This window comes from Megachile rotundata, chromosome 15 (genome assembly GCF_050947335.1).
Source record: "Megachile rotundata isolate GNS110a chromosome 15, iyMegRotu1, whole genome shotgun sequence".
NCBI lineage: Eukaryota > Metazoa > Arthropoda > Insecta > Hymenoptera > Megachilidae > Megachile > Megachile rotundata.
This window is the reverse complement of record NC_134997.1, coordinates 6288315-6303641: the sequence shown is the minus strand read 5'-3', so window position 1 is coordinate 6303641 and position 15327 is coordinate 6288315. Positions and strand designations below refer to the sequence as shown.

The window sequence follows — 15327 nt, the reverse complement described above, 5'->3', positions numbered from 1 at the left end:
TAGGCCCAGAAAGTGTTATGTGATCGCCTTAGAAGCAAAATAAAGCAATAAAAGTTTCCTGAAAGCTTTAATAAAGAAAATAAAAAAAATGGCATTTTATGGAGAAAATTTGTGGCGCCATCTAGTGGCGAAACTGCGAACTAAACTGAAAAACCGTACGTCCGAATACGCAACAAAGGGTCAAATAAAAATTGATTTTCTGAACCTAATAGGCAAAAAAATGCATAACTAATTAAACAAAACTTGCTTTAATATGTCTAAGGTATCATACTACGTCATCAAAGTTCCGAAATATTACATTTTATATTTTTCCTTAACGCGTGTACGGGCATACGTTTTTTCAGTTTAGTTCGCAGTTTCACCACTAGATGGCGCCACAAATTTTCTCCATAAAATAACATTTTTTTTATTTTCTTTATTAAAGCCTTTAGGAAGCTTTTCTTGCACTATTTTGCTTCTAATGCGATCACATAACACTTTCTGAGCCTGAGAAGTACTCAAAATTCGCTAATTTTCAAGAAAATCCCATTTTTGTATTTTTGTAGTTCTAACTTTCGCCGCTAGATGGACGCCAATTTTTTAGTCCATGTTTTGACCTATTTTTTATTTTCTTTTCTAGCGCTCTGAGGAGGTTTTTGCGACATTATATGGGCTCTAGAGAAGCCACAGGACAATTTCCGACCCTCAGAAATACGTAAAATTGCCTAATTTTGGAGAAAATCGAAATTTTATTGTTTCGTAGTTCCACCGCTCGCCGCTAGATGGCGCCACCTGTATCGTTTTGGATCGAATTCGACAAAATTTGATTTTCTGGCTTTATTAGGCATCAAAACGCATCAAACCCTAATAGAAATTTGCTTCTAAATGCCTCAGGAACAATACTACGTCGCTAAAGTACCGAAATATTCATTTTTTTATTTTCCTTATATGTATACGGGGTCGGACCCTCACTTTTTAGGTTTAGTTCGCCGTTTCGCCGCTAGATGGTTCCAATTTTTTAGTCCATAAACTGCACTCTTTGTAACGGTTTGCTACTGCGTATGGGGTCAAAGTTCAAAATTGACCGTTAATTTCCTGCAGTGTATTTTAACCCAGAGTGAAATTTTTTCACCCCTTAAATCTGGACGGCTCAAGTTAGTCTCGACATGTCCAAGAATATTTTTTGAACGAAGATATATGTATAAAACTGTATATTTATCCGGAAACAGTGTTTTTAAAATGTATGTGTTGAATATCAAACGGTGGGTGGTTTGCAATATTCCTAATAACGAAAATTCCAAGCGCGAGCAAATTCAATTTTTACATTGAAGTCTATGAGGATCAGTTTTTTCGGTGATTATTCCTCCGTGCCAAGTCCGATTTAAAATTTTTTTTTCTATGTCCATCTGGATGTACATACGCATGTGCGTGCAAAATTTGATGAGATGTGGTTGAGTGGTGCAAAAGAAAAACGCGGACAAAGAAGTTGCAAAGTCAAGTATAAGAGCTTCGCTCGCTCAATAATATACTGAAAATATTCCCGTTAACTCTCATCCATTACTGAAATATATACAAGGGTATGAAAATGAAACACATCATGTGACTGTATAAAATACCAATACTTTATTTTTCAATCGACTGTGCGTCGCACCACGCACGGGATATGTACAAAGTTCGTCGTACCGTATCTTCCCCGGTACAACAGTCGCGCACCTACCGATTAAAAATGATGCTTTTTACGTGCTAGGTTTAAAAAGTAACGCATATAAGTGTGGTTGCTTTCATCATTTTCGTTCATCATCAACTCTTTCGTTTTTTTAATATTATTATTATTATTATTTTCATCATCGTCGCCGCGAGCGATTTAAAAACTACGCATGCTGTTCCGAGCGGTGTACGCGGTGCCTGAGGTATATCAGTGGTATTTCTATTGCGCTGCTTTGCTTCGAACTAATATGGGGGAACAAACGACTGGTACAACAACAAATCGTACAAAAATCGATGCGAGTTTTAAAAGGTATGTGCACTTTATATGCTGTGTGTGTATGTGTCTGGCAGTGAAATATATATACGGGAGACTTCAACAACTTCGATGTTTTTATATTAATTTTAAAATTCACGTCGAAGAAGTTCAAGGATTTCTGGTACGGCTCGCATCGAACGGGGAGAAAACGAAGTGTAAAAGTAACTAAGAGTCTCGCAGGAACTCACGGATCGCTGTGACGTCGTTACAATTTCGCTTTTGTTCGCTGTTTTACAAATAGAAGAGTGTCGCAAGCTCGTCGTGTTCTTACAAAGCTAAAAACAAGTGGAATAACGGGGTTGTTCGATTGGAACGAGATGATTATTAGGAACAGAAAATTTAGGATCTCCCTGGTTCTCCAGCGATTTACTCTTGAGGGAGATTTATAATCTTTTGAGAAAGAAATTTTGTAGTCTGCTTTTTGGTTAACTCTTCTTTGGATTATGGAAAGGACCATAAACGTTTAATTGTTAGACGAAGATATTTAAAACAGTGATAGATTGTTAATTTTTTAAACTAAAAATTTGCAATATCTAAATTTTTTAATTTTTTAACTTTTAGATCCTCATTATTTTAATAAAGGCAGAAAATTTGTAGATTTGATGTTTCACTATTTTTAAGTTCATATGTTTTAATTAGAATATTGGAAAATTTTAATATTTGAAAATTTGATATTTTTCTATTTTCAAATTTGAAACCTCTGTCCATATTTTGTATTGAACTGTTTACCACTAATTTATAAGTTCAATTGAATTATAAATTCATTTTCATTCACTTTCTAAATCTTATACTACATATTTCTTTACATATAATAACTTTCTATATTTCATTTACCTAGTCCATGACAGAATCTTGTTTAAAAATTTGCTTGTCTAATTTTAATCATTGTAAATTAAAATTTAAATAAAGTAATGACTCCATCAAATTACCTATGAAATTGAATTATCAAATCCTAAGAAGAGTTAATACATGTTTGCATTATGACTATTTCTACAAAGATATAACAGTAAAAAACTATTCCATAATAAATTGTGAAATGACATAAGAAAGAGCTTGAACGAATGAAATCTTAAGAAAGACTGTGAATGAAATTAAAAAATTCAACTGAAATCTACAGAAAAATAAGTATGAAATATTCCAACTAAATCAATATAAATAAGTTACAATATAATATATGAAAGAACATAGAACTGCGAATAATTAGCAATCAAGTATACAAACATAAAATTCTGAATCCTGGATATGAACATAAAATTCTGAATCATGAATACAAACATAAAAAAATGAAGGACCATCTATCAAAATTCAATCTCCAAACAAATAAAAAGTGTATCAAGTTCTTGCAAAATGAATAAAGGAATAATAAATATAAAGAGAAATCTAAATAGTAAATGTAAATGAAGAGTTTTAAAATATTGAATAAACTTATTGAATTTTCTATTATGTACAATTATCAACTCTATTTAGTTCTCAAAATGCTTCTCATTTCTTTAGCATGTTGTGTGCTATAGTATGGCTATGTATTAGACTACTAAAGATAACCATAAATTCAATGAAGTATCTTTAGCTTTTCAACCTAATGCGTTAAATGAAAATGGCTGTTTAATGACTAAACAATTGTTAATGACAATTTACATTATAATTGTCATTGTGCAACTGCTAATTTATGAATTAGTCAATTTGCAAACTGTACATCCAAATTACTGAATGTATAAATTCATTTTTACAGTACATTCTAAATATTCTAAATTCCCAAATTAGAAAATTTCTATATTTACAAATTTTATTGATTACAAATTACAAAATTTTTGTATTCATAAATTTTATAAGTCCTAAACTTACAAGTTTGAAAATGAGAAAATTTGGTATCTCAAAAGTAGAATGAAACATACTTCCCTGATACCTAATATAATATTCATACAATTTAAAATTGAAAATGATTGTTTTCTGTTAATTAATCAATCACATTGAATTTATGGTATCATTGTCTCACTGTGTTCAACTTGTTAATAGCACATAACCTTCATAAAAAGAACAATCTCAATCCCTCTTGCACCTCGCAAGGAGAACCATGGATCCCGCATAAAAAAATTAATCAAAATGCACTTTATCGTCGTTTCATCCCTCTCGACGATATTCCCATTTTTCCCCAAGGTACATAAAATCATAAAAAATAAAAAAACAAAACAGGTGCGTGCACATAGGACCTCCTGACGAACGGTACTACTACTGCTAGTGGTAGAAGTAAGTGAATGGTCAGCCACGCGTACCAGCCGGGTTTATTTTTTATCGTAACGTTTATATTATTCGATCTGCTACGTTGTACTAAGATTTGGTTACTGAAGAGTATGCTACTAAACTAGTTCGCTTTGTGGCACTGGGACATCTCCCATTTGTTAATCGGAATGCGGATTCGAGTGGACGAAACACGCGGTATCTTTCTTTTCGATTCTCAAAAAGAAAGGAAACACGCGTTTTCCGAATTTCCGTCCTCTCTTTCACTCTCTTTCATTCTCTCTTTCTCTCTCGCTCTGTTCACACTATCGACGTATTTTTTTTAAGTACTATTGAGTTAATATAATAATATATATATTTTTTCTTTTGGATGATGCTCGGACGTTGCCTCGACCTCTGTCGTTCGATTTACAACGATATTATTTTTTTAAATGATTCTTGTTTTTTCTGTACTTCAGTTTATATACGTATATAATTCTACTGTATTATTATTTTGCGATCTAGAACGGGTACATACGGTAAATGTTAAATGCTTTTTCACGGTCAGGACAAGGGTACGATTATATAAATGCTGTAGTATAATTTGATCGAACGATAGCAGTGGAGGCGAACTCTCTCGGTGCTGCAAATTTTTGACGTATTCTTTCATGACTTTTTCTTCCAGTCGCTTTTGAGGTTATATTTTTAACATTTTCGAAAGGTACGCATTTATTTTTTTTGACTCATTTTCATCACTGAAAATCGTAACTCTGATTTCGAATGCAATTAATTTTTAAGAAATATAACATTCGGGCTTTGGCCTAATTATTCGAGCGGTTTACTTTATTTTGTACTATTCATCTTCTCGAGTGGCTTTTACGTTATAAAATTCTTTCTCTATAACCATTGGCGTAACTCATATCAGAAATTTTCAAATTTGAAAATTCTTTTTCTGTTGGCAAATTGGTTATGTTTTATATAAAATGTCAAAAACAAAAATAGGAAGCTTTGTTCTAGTTACGTCATAGTTTGTAATTTACAGTACATTAAAAAGTTAAAAAAACCTGAATTAAAATTAGTATAAATAGACTGCGTGCAAATACCTTATCAAAACGAATACAAATGAATCAATGTAAAAAGAATCAGTATAAACGAGCATTCCAAAAGTTGAAAATAAAAAATTAGAATCTTGAAAAAAATAGTTGTACAAATTTTATGTAATCGCAACTTTAAGAGTTTTGAAGGTAGTACAAATACGCCTTGAACATTATGTCACAGCACTGAAAAAGTTGTATTTTTTTCGAATACGTCCGCTTTAATTAAGCTCCCTTATAACGTTCTCTTTCGGTTCTCGATTTTATTTTGCCATCTTATTTGTCGCAATATCTTACACGGATTACGTGATTACTCTTGATCGTACGCCTCGTATAGCTTACCTACATATGTACAGCCGCGATTTATGGGGAAAGAGCGTGTGTACAGCATTGGTTTCGAAAAAGAAGTAAAGAAAGAAATTCATTCTAGAGAAAGATTATCAAACTGACAATCAAAACCATTCTACACATCTCTTTTACTTCTATAATTGAGCTTTCAAGATCTTGTAATATATTTTAAATAATTCTTTGGATATTGATTCTAAAAATTGGTTTCCAATGTTGGAAAAATTGAGCAAAAGTTTGTATTTTGCTTAAAAAATGTTATTGACCATTTTTAAGAGTTTACAATTGCACTTGGTTTTGTTTAGTGATTTTGTTCCATAAGAAGAGTAATATAAGAAATTCATAAATTATTCAAAAATAAGTTCCTTGATATGCTGAATGTACAAAGTCATAAAGTATAAAGGTGTAGTCAGATAAAGATTATACAAATTGCTATTAAACGTTTGTTACAAAATTCACATGTATGTCTGAGATGATAATTAATTGTTTTGTGTGTAATAGAACAGATGAAAACTGTATCGCAATCTTAAAAATAGTATAATATACAAATATTGAATATTAAATTGTAAGTGAATTCAGGTAGCAAACGTTTTAAGAAAATACCAAATGTTATCAAAAGAAAATATTCAAATAGTAAAGCATTTAAAAATAAAATAACTATTCTGATAGAAATTGTTTTGGTATTATCCATATAGTAGAATTAAATCTCTTCTCATGGAACAAATATTGCCTTTCTTTTAAAACATCAAAATGTATTTTACTCTTAACAAATTTTGTCCATTCTTTTTCCAATAGTAATGTTATGATACCTAATACAAGTATCTTTATGTAAGTGAAAGAATATGGATGATGAATTCCTATGAAAATTCAAGCATCGTCTGTATACGATGTGACAGTGAATATATTAACTTGAATCATTCTTTGAAATTAATATCTTGATTGTAGATGTTTATGCATTTATAAAATGCGAAGTATACATAAATCTGTGAATTGTGGATCTCAATATTTTGCAGAAGTACTTTGCAAAGCACTGCACAAACATCTACCACCTAGTTCCATCTATTCATAAAATTAGAAAGATAATTCTAATCGTAAGTATCAAATATCTACAAATTTACGAATTGATCACGCATTTCGAAACCGATTCTTTATACAATCATTTCTTTTCCCCATTTTCACAAGACGATAACTCCGACACACAAGAGTGTACACGCACCCACACATATACACATTCATACACCGCGTTTCGTGCGTTTAATCGCGCATTGTGGGCTGGCACAACCGATCTTAGGAACCGACTGGAATACGCGACGGGTCGCGCCACAGCCCTCGGGAAAACTCATTTGGATAAACAATTAACGTAGCGTAAATACAAAAAAGGGAACTACATTCTATCAATCTAAAACATTGTTTTTGTTTCTCTTTTTATACGCATACACGCGTACGCAATAATAAAGGTTCATTTATATTATCCATTCAGACAAGAAACGGCTCCATTCACGTAAAGATTATTATAAATAAAAAAATACAAATATAGTTGAATCAGCTATGTTTCAATATCCATTACATTCTGACATTTCTCTTGGATCTTTTATAAGTATACTTGGTTAATTAATGAAACTTCTACTTTTGCATGGTTCAGTTCAAGCTGCTTATAAATAAATAGATGGAGATTATAAACTACAAACTAGTAAACTGGTTTAGATATGCTATGTGTTGATACATGTATTACATTCAGTTCTTTCAACTTTGAAATAGTATTCTGTTTGTTGCTGTAACTGTATTTCCCTCAAACAAACACGAACAAACAAATTGGCAGTATCAAATTGTCAAAGAAATTGACAGTGACCATAGTATAAACACCCTTATGGTCAGAAAGAAACTCATAAACGTTTCGTGTCTGAACAGATGATATAAACGAACCTTAATTCACATGCAACACTTTTCCGCGTTTTCTTTACACCAAAATCTCTCCCTCACGCATACACGCGCACACTCACACACATTTTGTGTACCATATATATATATACTCATTTTTTTCGTATGTATACCTATGTACAAAACACTAAGTGACTCGACATGACTATGTGCATTTCTTCCCTTTCTTTCCGGTCCTCTCTTTTATATATCCCTATCTCGTTTAGTCTCACGGAGGAGCTATAATCCGCATTTCTCGTTATTCTCAAACTCCCCTATTTAAACTTTCGTTATAACATTCTCTGGCGTGGTAGTTTCGTCGTCCGGCTAAAAATTAAGTGTATAATTCTATTACGAAATAGATGCGTAAAGCGTATTGCATTGCCTTCCCCCAACAGCACGCCGCCTTCCGGTCTCTTCAGCTATTTCCGCCATCTTGATTTCTTCGTTCTTCCTTTTCGTGGTCGCTGAACTTCGTGCATTAAAATCTTTCGCGATTTCACGGACACACCGTTAACGAAGAGACGCTTTTCAAACGATTTACAATCATTTTTATAATTTGTTTCATTTTTTATCCTCGCATTTTCGCGCATACAAACGACCTTAGATTTCGACGTACCTCCTTTTTGTTTTTCTTCGTGGAATTTAACACTGAAATTAATAACCCTCTGTTATCTCTCGCATTCTGCATATCGAGATCGTTCGAAAGCGAGCCGACATTAACGTGAAAGTTCCACGGAATTTAATGTCGTAATCGCTCGGAGAGTCGAAAATAGCCTGAGTTTCTCAGGTCTCACCCTGTGTTAACATCATTCAAACGACGAATTGTATCTCTCCTCGCATTAAATTAACAAAAAAGAAAAAAAAACACACACACAGAGGGTTAAAACAGCGATCAACGCTCGAACGAAGAAACTTCGACAAGTTTCCGACCTTCTTTCGCGCATCTCCCGTATCGTCATTCGAAACGAACAAAAAGAAAATAAAACAAAAAGAAGTCTCTGCAAAGTCTAAGATCATGATTCGAGACAACGCAGTGTCTCGAGAGAACAAAACCGATACCGACCGCGAGGATCGGTCGCATCTTTCGAATAAAAACGCGTACAACTAAATAACAAAAAGGGGCCCCGGGAAATCGGGCCCTCTCGTTTACGCCGTCCGACCTTTCCACATCGTGTAAAACAAAAAAAACTCTGTTTCTCGCACGCGGGAAGCAAAATATAGTCCCGGATCAGTTTCAGCAGTCGTTCGCTTCCCGGTTTAAAAACTACAACAGCTTATTCGTACGTACATAGTTCGATCTCGAGACTAAGAGAAAAGAAGAAACAAAAAGAAAGAATCATCGGGGTCCCTGGTGAGCGGAGAGACAGTCTCCTGACTCGAAAAATCACTCTTTGGAGCGGAGTGTATCCTCGGTTCCAAGTAGCGTAAGAAAAATGTCCATAAATGTCCCCTTTGACTGAATTTCTACGAGAACGCTTTCCGTTGAGGGCCTCCCCAGGACACTCTCTTCTGGAGGCCATTCAGTTTATCGAGACGAAGGCAAACGATCCGTACGAGCAGAATTTGATCGTTTTCTCTTTCAAGAGTCCTCTTGTCGCGGATCTGCTCGGTCAGGCGTTTCCTCTTCGTTCATCTTGATTCGTTTTTTGGCCGTAGGTCCCTCAGCGTCCTCGTCGCTGCTGGCTAACCCTTGCTCCTCGGCCTCCAGGTTTAGCAGAGAGTCACCCTGGCCAGAGTTTCCCTCAGCGGCGTCTCTCAAAAATGGACGTCCCTCACATCGGTTGGGGTGCCCGCCTTCTCGTGTTCCAGGATCTTCTCCTGGCTGGTCATGTCGTCCCCCAGAGGCTTCTGGGGCGCCGAGATCGACATGTCGGACGCCTGATGGCTGTTTCCACCGCCATTCGGACCCACAGCTTCCGAAACCATCTCCTCGATCTGCTCCAGGCAACCCTGGAGATAGTCCTGAAAAGATAAATAAACACAGGTTAAGTTAGGTTATTGCTATTAAGGTGATTGGTGAAAATTACTAATATTAAGAGGTAGAAAATTATTTTTAAAGATATATTATTTCTAACAATTGGACATAAAACAACAGGAGATGTTTTATAATATTTTAATGTTGGTTACTTGCTGTATAATTATTTGAAAGTGTGATTGCGAAGCTGAGAAACGGATTGTGGGTATTTGTGGGTAGATTGTATTGCAAAATTTAGAAATTTACATGTGATTGAATATGCAATTTCTTAAAATGTAAATTCTTGAACTTTGAATTCTTAGTTTCTGAAATTCTACATTTTTTAATTTTTAAATATATTAATTCTGTATGTCTGAATAACACTTTCGATATTTTTATGTATTTCAATTGTTTAAATTTTACATTTTCGAATTTTTAAATTATACATTTTCATATTTGTAAATTATACATTTTCAAATTTTCAAATTCTTGCATTTCACATTTTCAAATATTCAAATATTTAATTCTACACTTCCAAATTTTTGGAAGTGTTAAATTTTCAAATTCCACATTTTCCAATTTTAAATATCTAAATTTGCAATTCAGGACTTCAACAGTTGATTGTAAATATCCAGTTACAGATCTAAAGATCCAACAGTGAATTTAAAGATGACTATCTGCAAACGCCATTAACATTCTTGAGATAAATTTCGAAAGAATCTGTTTGAATGTTCAAGAAACGTTTCGCGAAAGATCATTCGCGAATCCAGTGGCGACGGCCGACAAAAAGTCCTGATGAGCGGCGTAGCAGGTGTCGGGCACATGTTTATGGGGGAAAAAAGGGCCCAGAGAGCGTGACGAGAGAGGGAAAGACGATTCGAAACACGCGCAGACTATACATTCATAATGCGGTGAGTGCAACTAAAGTGCACGCGTGAATGGCTCGGCATGGGGTCTACGCCCTGTAAGCGCAATATTTTCGCATGTGTTTAGAAACAGGAAGAATGTTCTTGGAACTATCTTGGCCACCTGACCTCTCTTCATTCATGACTTTCCTGCCGTTTCTTCGTACAACATGAACGTTACGATCGATTTCTTACAGGAACAATGCTCAATAATTTTAGGTTCGGATGACTCACGCTTGTCACATCAGTGAGTATTCCTATAGAGAATATGAAATAGACTCAGAGTGCAGTCGAATTTATTCAGGTACAAGAATGTAGGATTTATTTGAAATTTAATTTAGTTTAGAATAAATAGTAATATTGTTTCGTTTATATTATTCGTTAATATTCAGTTCTACAATAGTTATGAGAAGATGAGGTGGGGGAGTGCAATGCATAACCTCTGAAAGTACTATTGTAATTTAATATAAGGATAGTTTTATTTTCTTTTAAATAGTAACACCAAGAAATGGAATTTAATTTTAAACGAAATAAGAACTTTTTAAACTTAATTTCAATAAACACATTTACAACAAATCTCCGTCTGAGTTTTGCAAACAAATCCGACATTTTTTCTCAACAGTGGAAAAATCTAGAATCAACTAACAGCTTACCGTCGAGCGTTCTTGCCGATCAGTTTTTCAAAATTCATACGATCCAATATTTCACATTATTAATATTATACTACTAACATTATTCTAGTACTGCACGTGTATGAACACTGTATTTTAGATTCACGTTTGAATTACTTTTATACGCACTATCTTCAACTCGACGCCGAAAGAACCCGCGTTTTTTAACGTACATCGATCGAATTTACATAGATCGCGAACTCGAGTTTAATGGCCGTAGACGGCGCAGAACTTAGATTGCCAAACTCGCTTCTAACAATTTATCACTTTACAAAACATTTAGGAACGTCATCTTTCGTAGAAGTAAACTCATAAACTGAACTGAAATCAACTTGGAAATTTATGTGATATGCATATCAATTTTGCATTCCGAGGTTTGCGATATAAAACTAAAATGATAAAATCAAAACAAAAATTTTGATCAGGGGAATGCAAGTATCACCAATACAGACATCGTCACGCAACAACGTTCGCTTCCGACACTTGGATGAGCCAATCGAGTGTAAGCAATGCGCTTCGCGATTAAATCTACTTGCGGACATAGCTATACGATATTTTTCTGAGCTGTCATGCAATAATATCAACACAAGACAAACCTGTTCGATCGCCGTGATGCGAGTAAGCTCGTCGAGAAGGCCGGCCAACCCGTAGCCGCTTTTCCCGGTCCAATCGAGACCATGAAGGGCTGCCGCGACGCTCGCTGCCGCGATCATACTAGGCGTGTACATTGAGAATTTGTACTCTGTAAAACAAAAACAAATTTACCGTTACCTAAGTATGTGTTAAGTCCAGTCGAATAATTTATTTCTTACTAAATTGTCGATGAAATTGTTCGAGAGGAAAGATATTTCTATAAATGGGTTTACTTTAAAAGTGCGTCCATTTTTTAGAAGATATTAAAATTATGATTACGACAGATCACACTTAATTTGTTTCTATCTGTAAGCTATTTGTAGTTGATATTGAAATTTTGTGATAATTGTTAATTATAACTAATTATTAATGAATATATTATTAATTACGACTAATTATTAATTAATAATTATATTATTAATTATAATTTAAAAATTGTTTAACAAGCATTAATTGTGAATTGAAATTCCGTAATAAATATATATTATAACAATTAAAATTCCATGATAAATGTCAACTATAACAATAAAAATTCCCTAGTAATTGTTAATTATAAGAAATGAAACTCTCTAATAATTATTAATTATAGCACTGAAATTCTCTAAGGTTAATTATAAGAATACCGGTCTTAGAGCCACAGGCTTCGTTATTAGCCTAGGGTCCATTGAAACATAAATCCGGCACTGGCCCGACAGGACCTGGTTTCTTGTTCCTTCTTGCGGCAGGATCAAACTAGACCGTTCGAAAATAATGGACGGTGTTTTGAGATTCTTTGGTATGCTTAACGAGAACCAGTCTTTTGGTTCGTATTCGGGATGGACGTCGTTCAGGATCATTGCTGGATGTGGTCGGAATTTCGAACGCATAATAGAGAATTATGGCGGGAATTATGACGTAGAGGGATCGGTTAGGAGATGCCATGGAAATGTTAATATATGACGCTTCGGATATGTTTCAAGTTTTATTTGAATATGTGAAATGATAAATGGTTTCAGCGTGGAATAAACGAGTGGTACTTAGATGATTATACTAATGTCAGATTAATAGCGAGATTTCTAATGCTGTGGATATTATACTTCCTTGGTTCTTTATGGAGGAATGTTCACTGCATATAGAAGTAGTTGAACGTTACCAATTTATATTTTTATGCAGTTCTAAACGGGTTTGAATAAATTTAAATTTTTGTACTTAAACTTTTAGTTTTCCTACTTTCTAGATTAGTAAATAATTCGACACTAAAATTTCTAAATTACCAAATTATCAAATTCTTCGATTTGAAAAGTAAGTTTTTAAATCTCGAAATTTCCCAAATGTATGTACGTTCAAATTCGTAAAGAAAATTCGAGTATTTATTAGAACTTGCAAGGTGATAATAAAAACAACGATACCTTGACAGATCATCGCTCATATTGAGGTTATGCCACCAATATACAATTCATAATTTTTCACGATATTGTCAATGTTAAGATTATGGATATGATAAATAACTGAAACGAGCCGTAGTAAACTAACTTTAACTTTAATATACTTATTTAACTTAATATAAGAGTACATACATTTACAAAGCGAAGCAACAACATTCAACAGCAACGGATTTCGATCGATCATGAATCAAGCACGCAAGAGGCAGCACCGACAACGACGTAGAAAAAGAGGGCGTAGCGATTTTAAAAAGGCTAATTTCCAACAGTCAGTATAACTGAAATTTACCGGAGCTAAATTGCAACGTAATATATTCGGCCAAAAATAATTTTAACCTAAGGACTTGCACTACTTTCAAAGTAAACATCTTTCCAAGCCAAATATTAGAGAATTTCAATTATTTCCACTGTAGAGTGCATAAAGATAAAAATATATTAAGTTTTTATCTACATTTCTTTCAAAAAGGTAACGCATGAAAGAATAGAAAGTTAAGAGAGTTTTAAGACATTATGGAAACGAGAATTTTGAAAATGGTGCCAATTTATGTTTAAAGAATATACTGTCGAGTTAAGCAATATAGGTTTTGTATAGCCTAAACGCCATCTTTGGTTAAAAAGGAGTAAATAAAGAACTGAACCGAACTTCCTTGAATAATGAATTTTCTCTATTTTCAAAATAAACGACTCCTGTTGCCGAGCGAATCCTAGGTCGCAAAGACGTTGGCCCAAGATCGAAATCCGCTAATAGAAGCCGCCAGGTAGACGTATCCCAGGAAAAGGATTCGAGGTTTGAAATAAGATTTACGACGTAGAAAAGCGTGGCCTTCGGAGGACCAAGTCCAAAGATTACCGACAGCAAACAGATCCACGCCATGCCACCTCTTCTTTGTTATGTCGGGTTCGAGCGTGAAAGCTTTTGCCACCTATTGGTGCAAGCAACGGTTACCGGTGTCCAGAAACCCGCCAATCGAATAGTTGAGAGAGTATTCACATTTTTTTAGACATTTTCTTATTGATTTTTGGAATTTTTCTTTTAATATTGTACAATAATATATTATATAAATCGATTTACTATGAATCTTGTGACAAATATAGACGATTTTTTTAATGCTTTGTCTTTAAATTTTTACAGGAATGTATGAGGTTAGGTATTATGATACTTATGTTTGCATACATGTACTTGGATCTGTGAGTCATACATAAGTTTAATATATTGTGATTTATACATAAGGGTAAAATATTGTGATTATATTTAGCAAGATTTAGTAATAAAATGATCTAATCAAATTTTTAATTGTAAAATTTTAAACTTTTAAATTTTAAAGTGATTGTATACCTAACATAACAAATTTTTAATTTTTCAGATTACCAATTAGAAGTTCTCTTTCCAAGTTACTGAACTGTCAGTTTCACAAATTCAAAAATTTTCAAGTTAACTATTCCAAATTCTTAAATTTCCAAGTTACCATATTTCCAACTTTACAAATTTCCCAAATTACCAAAAATCCATACTTACAAGCTTGAAATTTTGTAACATTTAAACCTGAAAATTTGAGAATTTCCTGATACCAAAATACCCAAATTCCCCGAAACACCCTATACATTCGACCGGTGCGGTCCGTTCGGATTTTTCTGAAACGCGAGCACTATTCATTCATGGAAAGATGGGAACAGGTTTACGGACAACCAAAGCGTCCGATGGACAAGGTGAAATTCAACGGGTACCGGCCGTAATAAAGCCATTAAGAATGGAATTCCACGAAGGCGCTTTTAAATTTGCAGAGGGAGAATGAACCATCTTCTGTGCAGGTGCGGTCTGTTCTGATCGTGAATTATAATTTGAGAATGAGGTGCCGAGATCAAAGGACCACACTCCTTTCGTCAATTGATTATCTCTTTAAACCGCGATTAATTTTTCTCTATTTTACAACAAGTTAAAAGCTGTTTAACGTTCTAATCTTTACCGTTCCTTTTAGTGCTGTGGTATCTTAGAAGCCTTTCTTCAATTTTTATGTTTTTTTAAATTATATTTATTTTAGGTTCTTTCTACATGTGATGCAATTATTTTTTTTTTTTTTATTAAATTTGTAGTTTCAGGAATTCTGTTCCTACATAAAATTTCTTGTTTTGGATAATTTTTAATTTTGCAGCCATGTATAATTTTTTCT

At 33.9% G+C, this 15327-nt stretch overlaps 2 protein-coding genes and 1 long non-coding RNA gene across 3 annotated transcripts in view; 2 read left to right on the top strand and 1 right to left on the bottom strand.

Moving 5' to 3' along the window:
* Positions 1 to 1579: 1579 nt before the first annotated feature.
* Positions 1580 to 15327, bottom strand: part of CycD (cyclin D) — a 77247-nt gene continuing 63499 nt past the window's right edge. Inside the window, exons 4-5 of the mRNA XM_003704764.3 lie at positions 11702 to 11847; positions 1580 to 9537 (exon numbers count right to left, since the gene is read on the bottom strand). Coding sequence (XP_003704812.1) covers positions 9331 to 9537; positions 11702 to 11847 — 353 coding nt within the window. The 3' untranslated portion in view covers positions 1580 to 9330. The remainder of the gene's footprint in view (positions 9538 to 11701; positions 11848 to 15327) is intronic.
* Positions 1857 to 15327, top strand: part of LOC143265944 (uncharacterized) — a 37373-nt gene continuing 23902 nt past the window's right edge. Inside the window, exon 1 of the mRNA XM_076540651.1 lies at positions 1857 to 1996. Within this exon, the coding sequence (XP_076396766.1) occupies positions 1857 to 1996 (140 nt within the window). The remainder of the gene's footprint in view (positions 1997 to 15327) is intronic.
* Positions 9431 to 15309, top strand: LOC105662905 (uncharacterized). Its single transcript, XR_001096414.2, has 4 exons — positions 9431 to 9559; positions 10165 to 14133; positions 14292 to 14391; positions 14524 to 15309. It is a non-coding gene; the product is annotated as an uncharacterized LOC105662905 (long non-coding RNA).